Source organism: Theropithecus gelada, chromosome 4, assembly GCF_003255815.1.
Source record: "Theropithecus gelada isolate Dixy chromosome 4, Tgel_1.0, whole genome shotgun sequence".
NCBI classification, from domain to species: domain Eukaryota; kingdom Metazoa; phylum Chordata; class Mammalia; order Primates; family Cercopithecidae; genus Theropithecus; species Theropithecus gelada.
In genome coordinates, this window is record NC_037671.1 from 125,516,088 (window position 1) to 125,534,766 (window position 18,679).

At 49.2% G+C, this 18,679-nt stretch overlaps 1 protein-coding gene across 2 annotated transcripts; it reads left to right on the forward strand.

The window, feature by feature from the left end:
- Nucleotides 1-6,764: 6,764 nt before the first annotated feature.
- Nucleotides 6,765-18,477, forward strand: TBXT (T-box transcription factor T). 2 transcript variants are annotated; one of them, XM_025383364.1, is made up of 8 exons: nt 6,765-7,103; nt 7,731-8,020; nt 8,521-8,785; nt 9,533-9,667; nt 10,480-10,541; nt 10,675-10,736; nt 13,960-14,089; nt 17,540-18,477. In XM_025383364.1, the coding sequence occupies exons 2-8, from the start codon at nt 7,815-7,817 to the stop codon at nt 17,811-17,813; spliced, it is 1,134 nt and encodes a 377-aa protein (XP_025239149.1). In that variant the 5' UTR covers nt 6,765-7,103; nt 7,731-7,814; the 3' UTR covers nt 17,814-18,477. The 2 variants fall into 2 exon arrangements, with proteins under 2 accessions (XP_025239149.1, XP_025239148.1); XM_025383363.1 differs by lacking the exon at nt 6,765-7,103 and adding an exon at nt 12,607-12,780 and having other exon boundaries at nt 7,544-8,020.
- Nucleotides 18,478-18,679: the final 202 nt, after the last annotated feature.

Sequence of the window (18,679 nt, forward strand, 5' to 3'; positions counted from 1 at the left end):
GAATTCTAGTTACACACTAACTGTAACCTTGGGCAAACTTCTTCACCTCTCTGATGTACATTTCCTTTTATTGTGACCTTTTTTAAGGAGGGGGTTAACAGTACTGACTTCACAGGGTTCTTTGGAAACTCAGGATAATGTGTTTAGGCTTAAGCATGGTTTGGCATCTGTTTTTCTCTCTAGTGTCCACATCTGTGGTTATAGTTCAGCATCTCAGCCTGGATTGGAAGTTATTTACGTGGTGGGATTTTCTTCCCCCGGCTCCTATTATTGCCTTTCAGATTACTAAACTTTTTTTAGATTTCAAAAGTAAAGTCAACTAGTTTCCCCACCACCTCTCTTTTCCAAACACACACACTCGAGTGCAAGCACACACATACACTCTCTCACACTCGAGTGCAAGCACACTCATACACACTCACACTCGAGTGCAAGCACACTCATACACACACTCGAGTGCAAGCACACTCACACTCACATACTCACTCGAGTGCAAGCACACTCACACACTCACACTGGAGTGCAAGCACACTCACACACACTCACACTAGACTGCAACCACATTCACACTCACATACTCGAGTGCAAGCACACTCATACACACTCACATTCGAGTGCAAGCACACTCACACTCACACACTCGAGTGCAAGCACACTCATACACACATTCGAGTGCAAGCACACTCACACTCAAGCACACTCACGCACACTCCCACTGGAGTGCAAGCACACCAGATTCCTTTCATATGTGGTTGTATGAATATGGTGGGTGAAAGAAAAAAACTTGTTTCTACTTTTCACATACTTTGCTTCTACTTCTCATATATTTAACCTAGTCTAATGGAAATGACCTGTGGTTAATAAGACAAATCAGAAATCGAAATGCCACTCAATCTTTCTTACTCTTTTCTCTGAGTTGCCTTATATATACAAGAGGGAATACTACCTCCCACCAATGTCTAAATGGTAATGTATGCACAATTCCTCGCACACAATAGGCGCCAGTGAATGTCACCTCCTTCTGGGGTTCTGGGGCTGGGACAGGTTGTCACCTTGGAGCTGTGAGTGTCCGACGTAGAATGTGCTAATTCTAATTTCCAAATGGGCTTTTCTCCTCCGAGGTGTCTTTTCAGCCGAAGTCCCTGTGGTGGGAACCACTGATTCTGAATCTGTTCTCACAGGTGTGCTAAGTCCTTCCCCTTTGTCCCATTTTTACTATCAGTCTGGTACTTGATCTGTAGGGAGGACAGCCCTTTACTCCCCACCCCCATTGCAGCCTCAGCCCTAGCTTCCCTCCGAGCTTCTGTCTCTCACCCTGGTCCTCCCATTACCTCCCGACTGCAGCCTCCTCCCCTCTCTCCCGCCACTGACAAGTCCTCCTGCAGATTTCAGCTCTGTTCTGACCTGTCTTCCGTTTCTTCCACTAGCCTTCAATAGTCCTTTCAGAGTATTCTTATAATTCAGTCACTTTTTTTTTTTTGGTTCATTGTCTTTGCCTATAGTATTGATGGGAATTTCTATAGGAACCCTCTAAAAGTGCTCCATTTCCAGAATTATTGCAAGTCTCTTCTAGAGTTCTTCCTGCCGGTTCCGTTGAGGGTATTGCAATCCCATCCATTTCCGCCCCTGTTTGATCTCATCTCCTCCTAGTTTATGTTCCCTCACCACATACTCAGCACTTGGTCTCACCTAACATTTCCTGCCAGGCTTCACCCCTCCTGCCGTGACGTCCCACTTGTTCTTATTAAATAGGCGATTGTGACTTTTGAGTCTCTACTGTTATTCAAATTAGACTGTCTTCTCTCAGTTTGTTGATCTCAAGTTTGCTACAGATGCGTACACTTTATAAACCTTGTAGGTTCTCCTTCCTCAGGTGCCCAGGGGCTCTGTGGGTCCTGCAGCTCCACTCGGCCTTCCTGAGTATCCCTTGTTCTTCAACAGTAAGAGCTACCTCCCTCCACTCTGGGGCCAAGCCCCACCCCTCTCCTCTCCCCAGTGTCCTCTGGGGACCTCCTGCTGGTTTCTCCCACCCCTGCTTCCTCCAGCAAGTGTCAGGCCCTGGTGCAGGGCTCAGAGCCTGCCTGCCCTGCGGATCCCTTCAAAACAGTGATCACAGCATGTTCTGATTAGGGACATCATGTCAACCTTTCCTGCTAAATGGTGATTATGGAAGTTGGAGCTGGTCCAGCCAGAGTATGTGTGTGTGTACGTCTACCCGCATTTATTTCCAACATTCTTTTCTGCCAGATAATTTGTGGGGCGCTTCATACTTTATTCAGGGGCAAAGTAGGATTTTTCAAAATTAGTTGTAGAGGAGGGAGAAAGAAAATTTCCAGTAGTATGACATACATAGCTATATAAATATGAATTAAACGATTGCATGGGGTCCCCAGTCATGATTACTGGAGTCATTTTCAGCCTGCAAGCATGTTCCTGCCTTCTCAGCTTCAAGCTTCCCTTGGAATAGCTCACTCATAGTAATTCTTAATGTTTCATTTAATACACAATTTTCACAGGAAACCCTTCCTTGACTCTCTCCAAAACACCTGACTATTTGAATGAATGAGCGGGTTACTAGAGAAAGAGCCTTGGAGTTACAGAGGCATCCTGCATTTTAGTAAATGTGAAGGATTGTTGTTTTGTTCTTGATGAAAGTGCTCAGTAGCATATGTCCAGTGGATTTGAGTACAGTGCTACTGCTTCTTCTTAGATAGACTTGCTACTGCATTTCCATGTTGCCAACGCGGCCACTCAGTGACGGCCTGCTGAGTCCCTGTCATGAGTCAGGGGCTGGTTTCACCGTGAATAAGGCAGGCTCCACATCTCTTTCTTCCCAATGTGGCTGTGAAAGAGGCATCCATCCAGGGCGCCTGAGAGTGCAGCCCTGCGGGAGGCATGCTGGGCAGTCACCCCTATATAAGAGGAGGAGGAAGGAAAAAGAAAAGACTGTGGAGACTCCCAGAAAGGGCTGAAAGGGAAGCGGGGAAAGCGATTATTCAGAAGACACAGAGGAAAAGCAGCCTTGGGAAAAAAATAAACCATGAGTACCAGAAGATGCAGAGAATCACGGCCTCTAAGAAACAGAAACAGGACATCAAGAAGCAAAAAGCCTGCTCTAGAAGACAATGGAATAAGATGACAAGGGACGCCGAAGAAATAAGGATTACCAGAAAACTGAGGCTACAACAGAGAAATAAAATCTGCATTGGAGGCAGTAAAAACCAAAAGTGACATGGAGGCGAATTGACAGAGTGGTGTGGAAAAAACATTTCACAAGCCATTTAATATATGCAGAAAGATCTAAGAGCCGAAACAACACCGGGGGAGGAGGCGGGAGAATAGGCAAGGATCCTCAGATTCGGAAGTACAGATAACCCCCGAAGTGGAAACAGTACTCACCGTCATACCAACCAGAACTAAAGAGACTTGTTGAGTTGGAAAGGGCTTTTCCTGTATGCCAAGCAAAATCAGTAAAGGCAGATTCCCACTGAAACATATCACCAAGAAACTTATCCACAAGGGATTGAAAAGATTAAGTATCCGGGCAGAAAAACTCAAGCTACTCTTCTCCTTTGAGGAAGAGATCAAAAGCCAGCAGCCCACAGATTTCTCCTCTGGAACCTTGAATTCCAAAGAGACGGGAGCTGAAGCACTAGAGTTTTAAAGAGAAATGTTTGAAATTGTCACATTCCCAAACATTCAAGTGGGCAGGTTCGTTTGTTGTTAATGTGTGAACTCCTGTCACTAAAATAACCACACACTGTCATGTGTGACAAAGCCCACTGACTCCAAAAAATAGCTTGGATGGGATCTGGTTCTGAGATGCAGCCTGAGGCTGACAGTCATCCCTGCGTCCACCCAGTATGGCCACAGCCTCCCTGCAGATCAGGGAGCACCTCACCAAGCCTTCTCCCCAGAGCAGCAGGGAGGGGCCGGCTGTGCACAGGGTAGGATCCTTGTCCTGAGAGGAAGACTTTAAAAAACCAAGCCTCTGTTCTTTCCCACGAAACTACAATCACCCCAAACAACCCAATAGGCTTTTAAAATTTTTCAGTGGTAAAGGTCTAAAGAATTATGTTACACACCTTTGAAAGCAATAACAAAAGCCATTGGGCTTCTTTTAATGGGAGAGACAAATAAACCAATTGGTGGCAGAATTATTGGCCATGAGACACGGCTGTTATCTCTAATGTAGAACTTGTGAATGTTTGTGTTCGGTCCGCTTAGTCAGTGTGGGAGAAGGAGCTCATGAGAAGAACAAAACGAAAAAAAGACGAGGAACACACCCCAAAATATGAACATTGCTTAGTGCTTAAGGTTAGCATTTATATACATAGAGAGATATAAACATACAGCCAGCCCTCCATAGCTACAGGTTCCATATCCGTGGTTGGTTGAATTGATAGAAAACATTCGAAACTCCCTCTCCCCAATAATAAAAGAATAAAAATTACACAAAATTAAAAAAACACAGTACGACTACTATTTGCACAGCGTTTACATTGTATTAGGTATCATAAATAATCCAGAAGTGATTTAAAGTTCATGGAGGAAGTCCATAGGTTATATGCAAATACCACACCAAGAAACTATGGCATCCCTGGATTCTGCCATCTTTGTAGGTCCTGGAACCAATCCCCCACAGATACTAAGGGTGACTGTTTTACATGTATATGAAGACAGATACATACATAATACTTCTACAAGGAGTGCATATATAATCAGGAAAGAAATTCATTTTTTTTCTTGCAGAAAGAAAGGGACTAGAGTATGGGGTAAGAGTCGCGTGAGGCTGTCCTCCACCCCTCCTTGAGCCTGTTATAGCTTCACTGTTGCCTGGTCCTGAAGATAAATGGCTTTGCTTTTTCAGAAGAGATTGGGCCCAGGAAAACTGCCTCTCTGGGAGTCGAGTGGGGTGTGTGTGTCTGTGTTTTCTTATAAAATGTTTCAAGCATGTTTTCGGTGGGACAGTTGTATCCTGAGGCCCAGCCATAACGCTTTGTCCTGTTTTTCTCTGAATGGCTGGGCTTCCCAAGAAGAGATAAACCCTGGGAGCGAAACAGCTGGCAGTGCCTCTGCCCTTCTTTCCTCCCAAGGAAGCGCATTGTTATTAACTGGGAATTCTTTATAGCCGGGCTGGAGGAAGTTTTTGGCTGTAAACTGTCATGCACTGCAGCCTTCGCTGAAAAGGTGGAGGGAGTGGGCCTGGTCCTGGGAACTGAGGAACAAAGATCAGAAAATCAGCCACAGAAAGGGGAGGAAAAAGAATCGTTAGAAAGCGAAGACAGGTGACACTACACAAGTGCTGGCCAAAGTTGGTGACTTCCAACCTCTACCTCCCCCGACTTGGGTGGTTCAATTCCTGGGTCGTACTCTTCAATGCTTCGGACATTCTCTCTGGAAAGTAGAAATTTTATTACGCATGTTAGAAACGGAACATTCTTTCCTGCTGAGGTTGTATTCTTATTTGGCCGTGCCCCTCCTGTTCGGAACAGTTTTAGAGGGATCTGTCAAATCCTCCAGTCTTCTTTGGCGCTTCCCGACTGTGGGAAAAGCGGCCGCGACGCCGTCCGAGCGCAGGGAAGGATTTGGCCTTAGGGACACCGCAGAAGAGGTTTCGATCTCGTGCCTGAGGTTCCGAGGCCCTCAATTGCCTGGGACCCACCCTCGTTCCTCCTTCACCTCCCCTCCACTTTTCCCTTTTATCCTATCCTTCGGAGGCCCTGGGCCAAAGCGATGACCTCTTAGACATTTTAATACCCGGAGTAAGGAGAGTGACACGCACCACGCTCTCCGCCAAAGCCCATGGCCCGATAGGCCAATGAAGGCGTGTTAGGAGGGTCCGGCGCCAGGAGCAAATGAGGTCCTTTTGGTGCCTCTTTCCAGAAGGAACGTCCCCCCTTGGGTCAGCCCCTTGGGAATATCCATGCATCCCAGACAACAAAAGACCCTGAGAAATGCGGACCGAGACAAGCCGCCCCGGCTTCCTGACTCATCGGTCTAAGTTGGAGAAGGGCCGGAAGGAGCCGTGTCCCCCCGGGACGGCAGGCACCCTCTCCCGGGACTGCCCCTGGGAACCCTCCGCACACCGCTAGGCGGGTTGATCCCTCGCGTCCCGGGCGGGGATCCCTCGGGCGGCTTCCCCAGCCATTCCCGACCCCGGAACGAGCCGGGCTGGGCGAGGGGCAGGGGGCAGTGGGGACTTAGTGCGGGGCGCAGATACCATGTCCGCGGGAAAGCTCCCTTGCTGGGGCTCAAGACTCCTCTAAACCCGCTGCCCCACCGGATGCGCCGACTTTCTCCAGAGGGGCTGGGGCTGAGGTGCCCGCCCAGGAGACAGGGAAACTGAGGCTGCTACCCCAGGCCCTCGTCCAGCGAATGGCGAGGTGTGCAGAAGCGCAAAGCCAGGCCTTGGAAGCGGGAGCTTCTGCCTCCTTCCCCCTTCCTGGGCTCCCGTTTTAGGAGGAATGTTACTGTTTAAAGAGACCCCACTGAACTATTTCCTGCTCATTGTCACCTCTCCTTCGCTCTCCTCGCGTAAGTTCTCACCGAAAGGTAATAAAACAACCGCTGCTGACACCGCTTGGCGCTAGGCCGGGCGCGGAAAGCGCCCCGAGTCCCGCTCGTCAGGGACCACCCCGCTAGCCCCGACCCTCTCCCACCTTCTGCGAAAGCAATGACACAGCAGAAACCACGCACACGCCTGGGCACACTCGGTGCGCGCGCAGACCTCGGCATCAAGTCCTGTTTTTATAAGGGAGCGAGGAGGACACTTCCCAGAAGGGGTCGTTTTGCTTTTGCTTATTTCCATCCATTTCCCTCTCTGCGCGCGGAGCTTCCTTTTCCAGATGGTGAGAGCCGCGGGGACACCCGACGCCGGGGCGGGCTGATCCACGATCCTGGGTGTTCGTGACGCCGCCTGGGGCTCCGTGAGCGAGGGACGTGTGGGGACAGGTGCACCGGAAACTGCCAGACTGGAGAGTTGAGGCATCGGAGGCGCGAGACCAGCACTACTGGGGCGGGACGAGCGCGGCGCATCCCAAAGCCGGGCAGAGTGCGCTAGTGCCTGGGGGGGGAGGGAGGTGCGCCTGGAGCTGGGACAGGTGAGGCCGCGCGGAAGTTACAGGCTGTAGCGGCTGCGGGATCCGGGCGTGCTGGAAAAGCGAGCAGGAGCCCGCGCGCGGGAATCGGGGAGCATCGCAGGCTGCCGGGCCGCCCCTCGCGGAAGTGTGGGCTGGGGCGGGCCGGGGCGTCCAGCTCACCTTCCTCGCGGGCTTGCCCCGCCGCTTTGATGGAGGTGCAAACATTTGGGGAAGGGCGGGGGTGTAGGGGCTGGGCCGGGGCTCGGAGGGCTGGGGCCCAGGATTTACATGAAACAGGCGTGCGGGAGCCCATTGTTGGCCCCCGGCCTCCCAGACCCGCCCGGCCGGGTCTGATATGGCCGCGCTCGGCCAATGGGCGGCTGCCCGGCACTTCAAAGCGTGCGCGGCCCAATCCGCCGAGCCCCCCATCGCTGCCGCCGCGGCTCTATTTATGGGGAGGGCACTGAATTTCCGTCCCCAGAGACCTACTCTAGTAGAGCCGTGGGGAGTTCAAGTGGAATAACCTCTCCCCACCCCTCTGCCCCTGTCCCCTCCCCCCACGTCTTGATCCGCGCCCTCCTCCTGGGTCTGTGCTGGGACCCGGGAGCCGTCACAGGTCTCCGCCCGAGGGGCCCCTTTTCTTGGAAGGGCGGCGGCCAAGAAGGGGGAAGGTGGCTCTCAGGTAGAGAGTCTGGGCTTCGGGGACGGCGGGGAGGGGAGCCGGACAGGAGGATGAGCTCCCCCGGCACCGAGAGCGCGGGAAAGAGCCTGCAGTACCGAGTGGACCACCTGCTGAGCGCCGTGGAGAGCGAGCTGCAGGCGGGCAGCGAGAAGGGCGACCCCACGGAGCGCGAACTGCGCGTGGGCCTGGAGGAGAGCGAGCTGTGGCTGCGCTTCAAGGAGCTCACCAACGAGATGATCGTGACCAAGAATGGCAGGTGGGTGCGCGTCCGGAGCCCGCGTGCACCGCGCTCTTCAGCGCCTGGGCAGCCTGGAGGGCCTGGCAAGTTCCTGGAGGTCGAACTCTTTTTCTCCTGGAGGAGGGCTTTGTGTTTGCTCCCGCTCTGGTTAACTCCCTGGAGCGCATTTCTGCAAGCCCCTCTTTTGGGGTTTTCTCCGCGGAAGCTTGGGGAGGAGGAACGCGCACCCCAGGGTCCCGACCTCGAAGGCATCTGCCTGTCCCCTTGGGTTGTGGTCTCCAGCATTGAAACTCTTCGCCAGGTCCTCTCCGCCCTTGCCTCCTGAGGCCGTGGAGATGGTGGGGAGGCCACCCGGACCTGGTAGGGCTCGGGGAAAGGGGAGCTTGGGAGTCACCCTTGGACGTTCCCCAGGGGGCTCCTCCGAGCCCCGAAATAACAGAGGCCTCAGTGCCCAGTTCCTGCCTCTGGCCTACCCGGTCAGTGTCGGGGTCCTCCTGCGCCCGCCCCGTGTTTTCCAGGCGGATGTTCCCGGTGCTGAAGGTGAACGTGTCTGGCCTGGACCCTAACGCCATGTACTCCTTCCTGCTGGACTTCGTGGCGGCCGACAACCACCGCTGGAAGTACGTGAACGGGGAGTGGGTGCCCGGGGGCAAGCCGGAGCCGCAGGCGCCCAGCTGCGTCTACATCCACCCCGACTCGCCCAACTTCGGGGCCCACTGGATGAAGGCTCCCGTCTCCTTCAGCAAAGTCAAGCTCACCAACAAGCTCAACGGAGGGGGCCAGGTAGGTGTGCGGAGCCCGCCAGGTCTGGGACGAACGAGGGGGGTCCGCGTTACGCTTCTTCTCCGGAGTTGTGGGAAGGGACGCTGCTTGAACGGGAGGTGACGTCTGCCCTGGAGAAACTGCCACAGCCTTCTCTAATAAGGCCTTTAGTGCTGTTTATACTAAGCTGATAACATCCACGCCTGGCGAATGGGGAGCGGGAGCACTCCCCTTCGAAAGTCTGGAGCTTTGGGGGAACTTCTGTGTCTAGTCCTAAACTCTCCTAGGGGTGGAAAAGATATCAGCCTTGATGGCAAAGTCGCATTTAAATTTAAATATGCGCCACAGTACTTACTGCGTGGAGTCTGAACAAACTTGTAAAGTCGTGCTTTTCTAAAGAACATTCTTCAGTCGGGATTGTTCCTGGAGGACCCCAGGTTAGGCAAGTTGCAAACAAGCCCAGGCTTTTAAAAATGTCTATAGCCTTTCTGGAAGCCTTAGTACTTTATTCCACCAGGTGAAAGGATTTTGTGATGAGCATTCATTACTTTTAATGGTGTGTAGCATCTCCCATCCCGTTTCCAAACAAGCTGTGGGAATAGCACATATACACCGCGGAGAAGCCTCCCCTGGTAGAACCCCACTTCCCTCAACAGTAGAGACACTTTCCTGGGATCCAGAGGACTTTCTGCATCCTGGAGAAATGGATGTTTTGCCGTTTTAACGCAGGACTTTCTGTGCCACCAATCCTGTATCTGTCTCCCTCAGATCATGCTGAACTCCTTGCATAAGTATGAGCCTCGAATTCACATAGTGAGAGTCGGGGGTCCACAGCGCATGATCACCAGCCATTGCTTCCCTGAGACCCAGTTCATAGCGGTGACTGCTTATCAGAACGAGGAGGTGAGAAGGACACCCGGTGTGCTGCTCGGTGGAGATTCCGGGGGAGTGGGGAGACGCGCTAACCGCACCGAGAGCTCGGAAGGCTTCCTGCCCCTTCAGATAATTTTCTATAACTTGAAATGGAAGCACAGGGGACAACTGTCTAAAATAAGTCCCCATTCAAGATTTTCCCCTTGATTTCTCCATGAAAGTGTTTAAAACTAGAAACTTCTCAATGCTCAAAATCAAAAGATCTATAAAGTATTCAGGTAAAATGGTGTGAGAATTTCTTGAGAACAAGATTTGAGTGAGAGAGGGACATATCCTTCCTTGGAAATCTTCCCCAAAGGGTGGGGGGGGGGCAGCCCCTCAAATCTCTGCAGTGTGAAGACTCAACTAGATACAAGCTACTGCATAGGTGCCTGTGAATTTATCCCTAAGCCCAACCCCAAAGTACAGCAAATTGGGAATTAGTTGGATACCAGTTGTTGGTGTTGACCGAAAACTAGAACTTCCAGGTCACTATTTCCTGAGCGGCCCCAGCTTGTGTTTTCAGCCATTTCTGATTTATACACATGGACCATTGTTAGTAGTAGGCTAAATTTATTGTGAATCCCACTCAGAACATTGACATTGAAAATTTTTCATAAACGTGCTACTCTTTACAATTACTCAGCTATTTTCAGTTCCAAATAGAAAACTGTATGTGGAAAGAAGTCTGATTATATTTGAGTATTGAAAAGTGGTACTGGCGTTTCTCAATTTCTTGGTGCCAAATTAAATTCCCTGACTGATAGGGAATATATTAGTAAATGCAATTTCTTGTTTTTCAGATCACAGCTCTTAAAATTAAGTACAATCCATTTGCAAAAGCTTTCCTTGATGCAAAGGAAAGGTGAGAGAATTCTAACTATAAATACTCTTGGGCAAAGAAGTATGCAGAAAGATGATGTTGCTGCACACCCTCTTTTCTGACTTTCCTTCTTTTCGACAATTCGATATACTTTTTTGTTTGTTTGTTTTGATAGAAGCGATCACAAAGAGATGATGGAGGAAACCGGAGACAGCCAGCAACCTGGGTACTCCCAATGTACGGTTTGTTGCACTCTGTCATGGCATTCTGTGTCATCCGGACTAGACTTGCTGAGAGCTGGGAAGTAGAGATGGAGAAGAAGGGGGTTTCTGGGTGCACCTGAAATGTGAGATCACCTTTCTGTCGTTCAAGGCTCTTTGCCCTGTGATGTTGAAGCTGTGTTGCCAATCTAACCTCTGCTCTAACTGGGGCTGTGGATACTCTCCTTAGTGCTTTTGTTTTGCCCTCAGGCAGCTGCCACCATGCCTGGGGTGGATCATTGAGACCTAGCTAGGTGTTTACACTCTCCTGTGTTGGGCAACAGGAGAATCTAGCTCATTACATCCTCTTTGAGGCTTTCATTAATGGTTGAAGAGCCATCTTTCCAGTGACGCTTAGGAACAAAATTTTTCCTTAGCCCTTTGGTTCTACGAATGACTCACCAGCTCCTGCTGGTTTTGGTGGAAACAGTGGCTCTGAGGATGAGAGAGTTGGATTTAAGTCTAGCTACCTCTAGGAGTTCCAGGAGTCAGAGTGCAGGATAGAGGATTATATAGCAGCATCTGTTGGGAGAAACGCTCTGTCTCACCCTAGGCCGTCCTCTCCACCCTGGGAAGGGACTTGGAGATGTTAAATAATGAATGCGGTAGCGCTGGCTGGTCAAGAGGCTGGATGAATCAACAGGGCACACTCCTCTTTACACAGGCGTTTTCTATTCTGAATATGTTTTTCATCATTTCCTAGGCTGATTGAACAACCAGAAGGGCAGTCACTTGAGCAGAGTGAGCCACTGCTCTGGCCAGGGCCGGCTGGGTAGCGAGGCACGTCTGCACCCTTCCTTTCAGTGCTGCCTGGAGAATTGTTAGTAGTTTGGAAATTGAAGCCAGAGTTGTTGTCCCCCTAGGGGTTGCTTTTTCTCATTCAAAACAACAAAGCTTAAAGAGTATAGAAGAGGCTGGGCACAGTGGCTCACGCCTGTAATCCCAGCACTTTGGGAGGCCGAGTTGGATGGATCATTTGAGGTCTGGGAGTTCGAGACCAACCTGGCCAATATGGTGAAACCCCATCTCTACTAAAACTACAAAAATTGCCAGGTGTGGTGTTGGGCGCCTGTAATCCCAGCTACTTGGGAGGCTGAGGCACAAGAATCCCTTGAACCTGAGAGGCAGCGATTGCAATGAGCCAAGATCACACCACTGCACTCCAGCCTGGGTGACAGAACAAAACTCCCAGTCTCAGAGGAGAAAAGATGAGTGGAGAAGAAATTGTAGTTTTAGAGGAAGGAAGGGGAGTCTTGCAAGCACTTTCTGATTCTCCTGGGGCGAACGGGGGGAGGCTAAACCAGGAGAGTGAGCAGTAAAGGGGTCTATCCCCAGCTAGGAAGGCAGCTCCCAAGTCTCTGTGGGTGGTAGGAGGAGAAGGGGAGGGCACCCTTGTCTAAGCACCACCTCACCTCTCTCAGCGTCTCTCACCTGCTCTCTGCCTGTGGTTACATTGTATTCATGCTCAGGGGAGGAAAGCTGACCTGCCTTGGGGAATAGTAAATCTCAAAGCAATCCAGAGGATTCTCAGGAGGAAACAGCTTAGGTTGCCTGAGGCCAGGCTCCTGGGTTTACTCAGGTAGGATTGGAAGCCTTGGGTAACCTGTGGTAGTGAGTGTGGGGCTGATGGCCTCAGAGGTCTTGAGGCGGACTGTGTCTTAAGTATGAGACACTCAGGGTGCTTCCTCCATCAGGGTCCCTGAGGGAAAGGTGGGAAGTCCCTAGCCTGGGCTCTGCTCTCTGGAGTGATGGAGGGAGAGTCCCTGGCCTGTGCTCTGCTCTCTGGAGTGGTGGAGGGAGCACTAATGCTGGTTACTCAGCTCTCTCTCTCTCTTTTCTCACAGTAGGGGGGTGGCTTCTTCCTGGAACCAGTACCCTGTGTCCACCTACAAATCCTCATCCTCAGTTTGGAGGTGCCCTCTCCCTCCCCTCCACACACGGCTGTGACAGGTACCCAGCCCTGAGGAGCCACCGGTCCTCGCCCTACCCCAGCCCCTATGCTCATCGGAACAATTCTCCAAGTGAGTCCTAAGCCTCATTCTGCCAGGGGTTGGTGGGTGGCCGCACGACCACTTTGGGAAAGGTATTCTGCAGGGGTCTAGAATCTAAAAAAAAAAGAGACGGTTTCCTGGAACCCACACCCAAGCCCAGTTTTTTAGTAGCTCAAGAGATGACCTTCAATTTATGTCTATGCCACTGCCACCGCTGGCAGAGCAGCCACAGAGACCCAGATCAGAGGCTTGCATCCTTGCATGGGCCTTAGAGCTGGTGCTTCAGCTTTTGAAAATGAGAGATTCCTGGGCCACACCACAGAACCATGGTTGATCCTTATAGGAGGAGAGCCCAGGTTCGAGTCTTTTATGAACCTCTCTAAAGTGACAATGACGAGCAGCTAGGCTCAAGAATTCCCGACTAGACGAGCGATTCCCTAAATATGGTGCCCAGGCCAGAGCCTCAGCACCACCCGCCAGTGGGCACAGTCTCAGGCCTCACCCCAGACTGACAGGCAGCAGCTCTCGGTGGAACCCGCAATGTGTGCTTTCAAAAGCCCTCCAGGCCATTCCAATGCATGCTCCAATATTAGGAACACTGGGATAGACCATAAAGATCCCCTGGCCTAATTCTCTCTATAACACTGTATATGTCTAGACTTAATTTTGTCTGACTCCAAAAGAAGGAAAATAGCTAAAGAACACCATAAAACAATTAAGCAATTAAAGCTGATTTGAAATGAAAGGACCTTATTGGGTTAGGAAGTCACTGGGACTTGTTCAACCAGAGGCTAGACTCCGAGGCAGGAAGGCCTTAGTTCTAATTTTGCCTGGAGTAATGGTTTCTATCGCCCATTCTTATGAAGTAATCACTGGAAAAAAGGCAGGGTAAATATATATTTATTTTTAAATATAGGTAATTCCAAGTCGAGTGATTGTAAGATTCAATGTCTGCAGGGCATCTACTGATACGATGATAAGGGAAAAAGCTTGGGTTACCAGGGTATGCTTTCAAATACATACATTTGGCAATAAATCTTAGCCCCTGATAACCACATAAAGACTAATGGATTGTTTTCTATAGTTAATGTCCCAGGTACATTTTGTTTTCAGTGTTAGGTAGCTTCAGTTATTGGTGATATTTCACTGTACTTTCTTGTTCTTGGAAGACACCATCTATAATTGCAGTTTCTTACCTTCCCCCCTTAGCCTATTCTGACAACTCACCTGCATGTTTATCCGTGCTGCAATCCCATGACAATTGGTCCAGCCTCGGAATGCCTGCCCATCCCAGCATGCTCCCCGTGAGCCACAATGCCAGCCCACCTACCAGCTCCAGGTAATGTATGTCCAGGACATGGTGCAAAGCATCCTGGGAGCTCTGCCTGTGACCTCACGCTGTTCCCATTCCTATGGGCCCTTAGTCCTTATTCTCCTTGGCCCCTGTGGGTGGTTGGGTCTTTATTTAGAATTCTGTATTAGCCAGCTATGCCCAGGGATCGCAGGTGACATGACTGCGGAGTTCCTGTTTGCAGTCTGTTCGCTGGAAGGACTGGGCTCCTTTACAACCGAGGTGTGGAATGGGAGCTGTGCTATCCCATCCCTGAATGAAACCAGGGTCCCCATCCTGGTTCTGCCACTTACTGGTTCATGTGATGGACAAGTCTTTTAGCCTCTCTGAGCCTCAGTTTCCTCACATATAAAAGGAAGGTGGTAAAAAAAAAATAACCCAGCCTCGGCCTGTCTCCTACAGGGTTGTTGGGATCAGTAGGCAGAGCTTAAGGAGGTATTTTCAGAACCTTTTCCAACAGGAGCTATTAAATTAAGGAAATAAATGTGTTGGCTTTTCTATGGATACAGGATCGAAGTCTTTAATGTATGTGCTGGCTAACTGGTAACGAACGATGACTATGTTGTTACCAACTTGCAAATTATGCAGAAGCAGAATGGCTTAAAAATCAAGCAGGCTGGTAAATGTCTTACATTTCTTCATAGGATGAATATAAAAACCTAAAATACCAAAGCTAGACGTCAACCCTCATTTTCCAGGGAGGAAGGAGGGCCAAAGATACTAAATGACTGGACCAGCTCACAGCAGAGCGAGCCTGGAATTAAGTGATCTTGACCTCAAAGGCAATGCACTTCATTTTCTAGAATACCAAAATATGCCTGAGATCTTAATTCTTGTCTAGAAAACAGTTCCTTCATAATAAGAATTCCATTGCCTGTGATTAGAAACAGAGCAACAATGCATAAACAAGGGAAGCTTTCATGGGCTCCAAGAGCATCGCCCCAGAAGCCTGCACCCGATCAGATGACCGGCACACTGCAAGCTGCTGACAGGGGCCCCACCCAAGGGTCTCAGTGTGGCTCTAATTGGGCATCTTAGAACCTGAAGCTTTCATCTGTAAAATGGCATAATAATCTGCCTCGATTAACTCAGACTTGTTTAACAGTGTGGTGATGCAACATAAGGTCTCATTATTCACTTACAGAAAGACAAGATTATTTCCCAAAATAAAATCTTACCATAATTGAATACTATCCACTTCCATGTGCTTAGACTGGAGAATTCAGTAGTCATTTCCACCTTCCTCATTTTACACGTTGAGAAACGCAGCCTCATAAGTAGTCTCGGGCGAAGTGTAATGCGACAAAACTAGGTAAAGGAGGAACTGGGGATGGCTTCCTAGTCTGACTGCCAGATGCTTTTCTTGCTGCCGGGCACCATGCTAGCACACCTATGTACTGAACAAGACGAAGTGCAGGGAACTGTGTCTGGACTGGAGTTACTCTAGGGAATGTCTGCTGCTTAGTGTTTTAGGAGAGGCCGGTCTTCATTGTGAGAATGACTGCAGTGTTGGGGGTGGGGTGTGCTAGATAAAAACATGTGTACTTAAGCCCATCCTCAGTAACTTTTGATTGAGAATATCCGAAAAGTTTTCTTCTGAATGAGAGTGCAAAACTACTGGTCTGAGTCTTTTCTGTTTTGTTTGTTTGTTTGATGGAGTTTCGCTCTTGTTGCCCAGACTGGAGTGCAATGGTGAAATCCCGGTTCACTGCAACGTCTGCCTCCTGGCTTCAAGCGATCCTCCTGCCTCAGCTTCCCAAGTAGCTGGGATTACAGACATGCACCACCATGCCCAGCTAATTTTTTTGTATTTAGTAGAGATGGGGTTTCACTATGTTGGTTAGGCTGGCCTGGAACTCCGGACCTCAGGTGATCCACCCACCTTGGCCTCCCAAAATACTGGGATTACAGGCATCACCCACTGCGGTCTGAGTCATAGGGAAACTTAACAGCGCTCTTCCATGAGCTCTGAATATGTGAATAATCTTTTCAGTCATCTTCCTGATGATTTTGTTTCTTATTAATAGATATGACAGTAATTTCTTTTATTATTATTATTATACTTTAAGTTCTAGGGTACATGTGCATAACGTGCAGGTTTGTTACATATGTATACTTGTGCCATGTTGGTGTGCTGCACCCATCAACTCGTCAGCACCCATCAACTCGTCATTTACATCAGGTATAACTCCCAATGCAATCCCTCCTCCCTCCCCCCTCCCCATGATAGGCCCCGGTGTGTGATGTTTCCCTTCCCAAGTCCAAGTGATCTCATTGTTCAGTTCCCACCTATGAGTGAGAACATGCGGTGTTTGGTTTTCTGTTCTTGTGATAGTTTGCTAAGAATGATGGTTTCCAGCTGCATCCATGTCCCTACAAAGGACACAAACTCATGCTTTTTTATGGCTGCATAGTATTCCATGGTGTATATGTGCCACATTTTCTTAATCCAGTCTGTCACTGATGGACATTTGGGTAGATTCTAAATCTTTGCTATTGTGAATAGTGCCGCAATAAGCAAACGTGTGCATGTGTCTTTATAGCAGCATGATTTGTAATCCTTTGGGTATATCCCCAGTAATGGGATGGCTGGGTCATATGGTACATCTAGTTCTAGATCCTTGAGGAATCGCCATACTGTTTTCCATAATGGTTGAACTAGTTTACAATCCCACCAACAGTGTAAAAGTGTTCCTATTTCTCCATATCCTCTCCAGCACCTGTTGTTTCCTGACTTTTTAATGATTGCCATTCTAACTGGTGTGAGATGGTATCTCATTGTGGTTTTGATTTGCATTTCTCTGATAGCCAGTGATGATGAGCATTTTTTCATATGTCTGTTGGCTGTATGAATGTCTTCTTTTGAGAAATGTCTGTTCATATCCTTTGCCCACTTTTTGATGGGGTTGTTTGTTTTTTTCTTGTAAATTTGTTTGAGTTCTTTGTAGGTTCTGGATATTAGCCCTTTGTCAGATGAGTAGATTGCAAAAATTTTCTCCCATTCTGTAGGTTGCCTGTTCACTCTGATGATAGTTTCTTTTGCTGTGCAGAAGCTCTTTAGTTTGATTAGATCCCATTTGTCAATTTTGGCTTTTGCTGCCGTTGCTTGTGGTGTTTTAGACATGAAGTCTTTGCCCATGCCTATGTCCTGAATGGTACTACTTAGGTTTTCTTCTAGGGTTTTTATGGTATTAGGTCTAACATTTAAGTCTCTAATCCATCTTGAATTCCTTACTCCTTATACGATACGACAGTAATTTCTATACATCACAGGATGTGCTTGTGAATCCTGTAATAACCTGGAGAAAATGACGGTTTGAAAGAAAAAAACGTCCTATCACACAGTCACTCCGAATGGGATTTCTGGTGTGTTTTTCCGTCCTTAGCTGGCCTGCAGCCCCTGCCCAGGCCCTGCTCACTGGTGTCTTTCTGTTGCAGTCAGTACCCCAGCCTGTGGTCTGTGAGCAACGGTGCCGTCACCCCAGGCTCCCAGGCAGCAGCCATGTCCAACGGGCTGGGGGCCCAGTTCTTCCGGGGCTCCCCCGCGCACTACGCACCCCTCACCCATCCGGTCTCGGCGCCCTGTTCCTCGGGATCCCCACTGTACGAAGGGGCGGCCGCGGCCACAGACATCGTGGACAGCCAGTACGACGCTGCAGCCCAAGGCCGCCTCATAGCCTCATGGACACCTGTGTCGCCACCTTCCATGTGAAGCAGCAAGGCCCAGGTCCCGAAAGATGCAGTGACTTTTTGTCGTGGCAGCCAGTGGTGACTGGATTGACCTACTAGGTACCCAGTGGCAGTCTCATGGGTTAAGGAAGGAAATGCAGCCTCAGTAACTTCCTTTTCAAAGCAGAGGAGAAGCACAGGCCGCGCTGTTCCCCGGAGTCCCAGCACCCCTTGCTCACACCTGCAGTAGCGGTGCTGTCCCAAGTGGCTTACAGATGAATCCACCTACGGAGATGCTGCAGTCGGCCCAACCTGATTCACAGTGAAAAGATGTTTGCCAGGGTCCAGAGACTTTTTCTGGTTTATTTCTTATACGGTGTATCGGCAACTTTGGCACACCAGAATTTGTAAACTCCACCTGTCCTACTTTAGTGAGATAAAAAACACATTCTTAATCTTCTTCCTTGTTGCTTTCAAGTAGTTAGAGCTGAGCTGTCAAGGACAGAATAAAATCATAGTTGAAGACAGCAGGTTTTAGTTGAATTGAAAATGTGACTGCTCTGCCCGCTAGAATGTGTGTATTTGGAGCACATGTAGCTAATCTCTTGTGTTGTTAAACTATAGCCATTTCATACTTTTCTTTTGACAAAGTAGACAAAGACAATCAGCAGAAAGCATTTTCTGCAAAATAAATGCAATATGCAAAATGTGATTGGTCCAGTTATTAGTCAAGCCTCTCCTTTTGTAAGTATTTACTGTTTATTGTAGCTGGTGGTAAAGACCTTATCCCCAAAATGCATTTTAATCTATTACTGACTTTAATATTGTATCTAATTTGTTGCAAAACTGGAAGTGAAATTTGCATAGACTTAGTGCTAATTGCCACAGCAATTTAAAAGATGTCAAATA

Excerpts from the sequence above, each read along its gene's own strand:
- TBXT (XM_025383363.1), top strand. The coding sequence starts at position 7,815 with ATGAGCTCCCCCGGCACCGAGAGCGCGGGAAAGAGCCTGCAGTACCGA. Across the intron at positions 9,668-10,479 it reads CTGCTTATCAGAACGAGGAG|ATCACAGCTCTTAAAATTAA; the intron begins GTGAGAAGGACA and ends CTTGTTTTTCAG. Across the intron at positions 12,781-13,959 it reads TCATCGGAACAATTCTCCAA|CCTATTCTGACAACTCACCT; the intron begins GTGAGTCCTAAG and ends TTCCCCCCTTAG.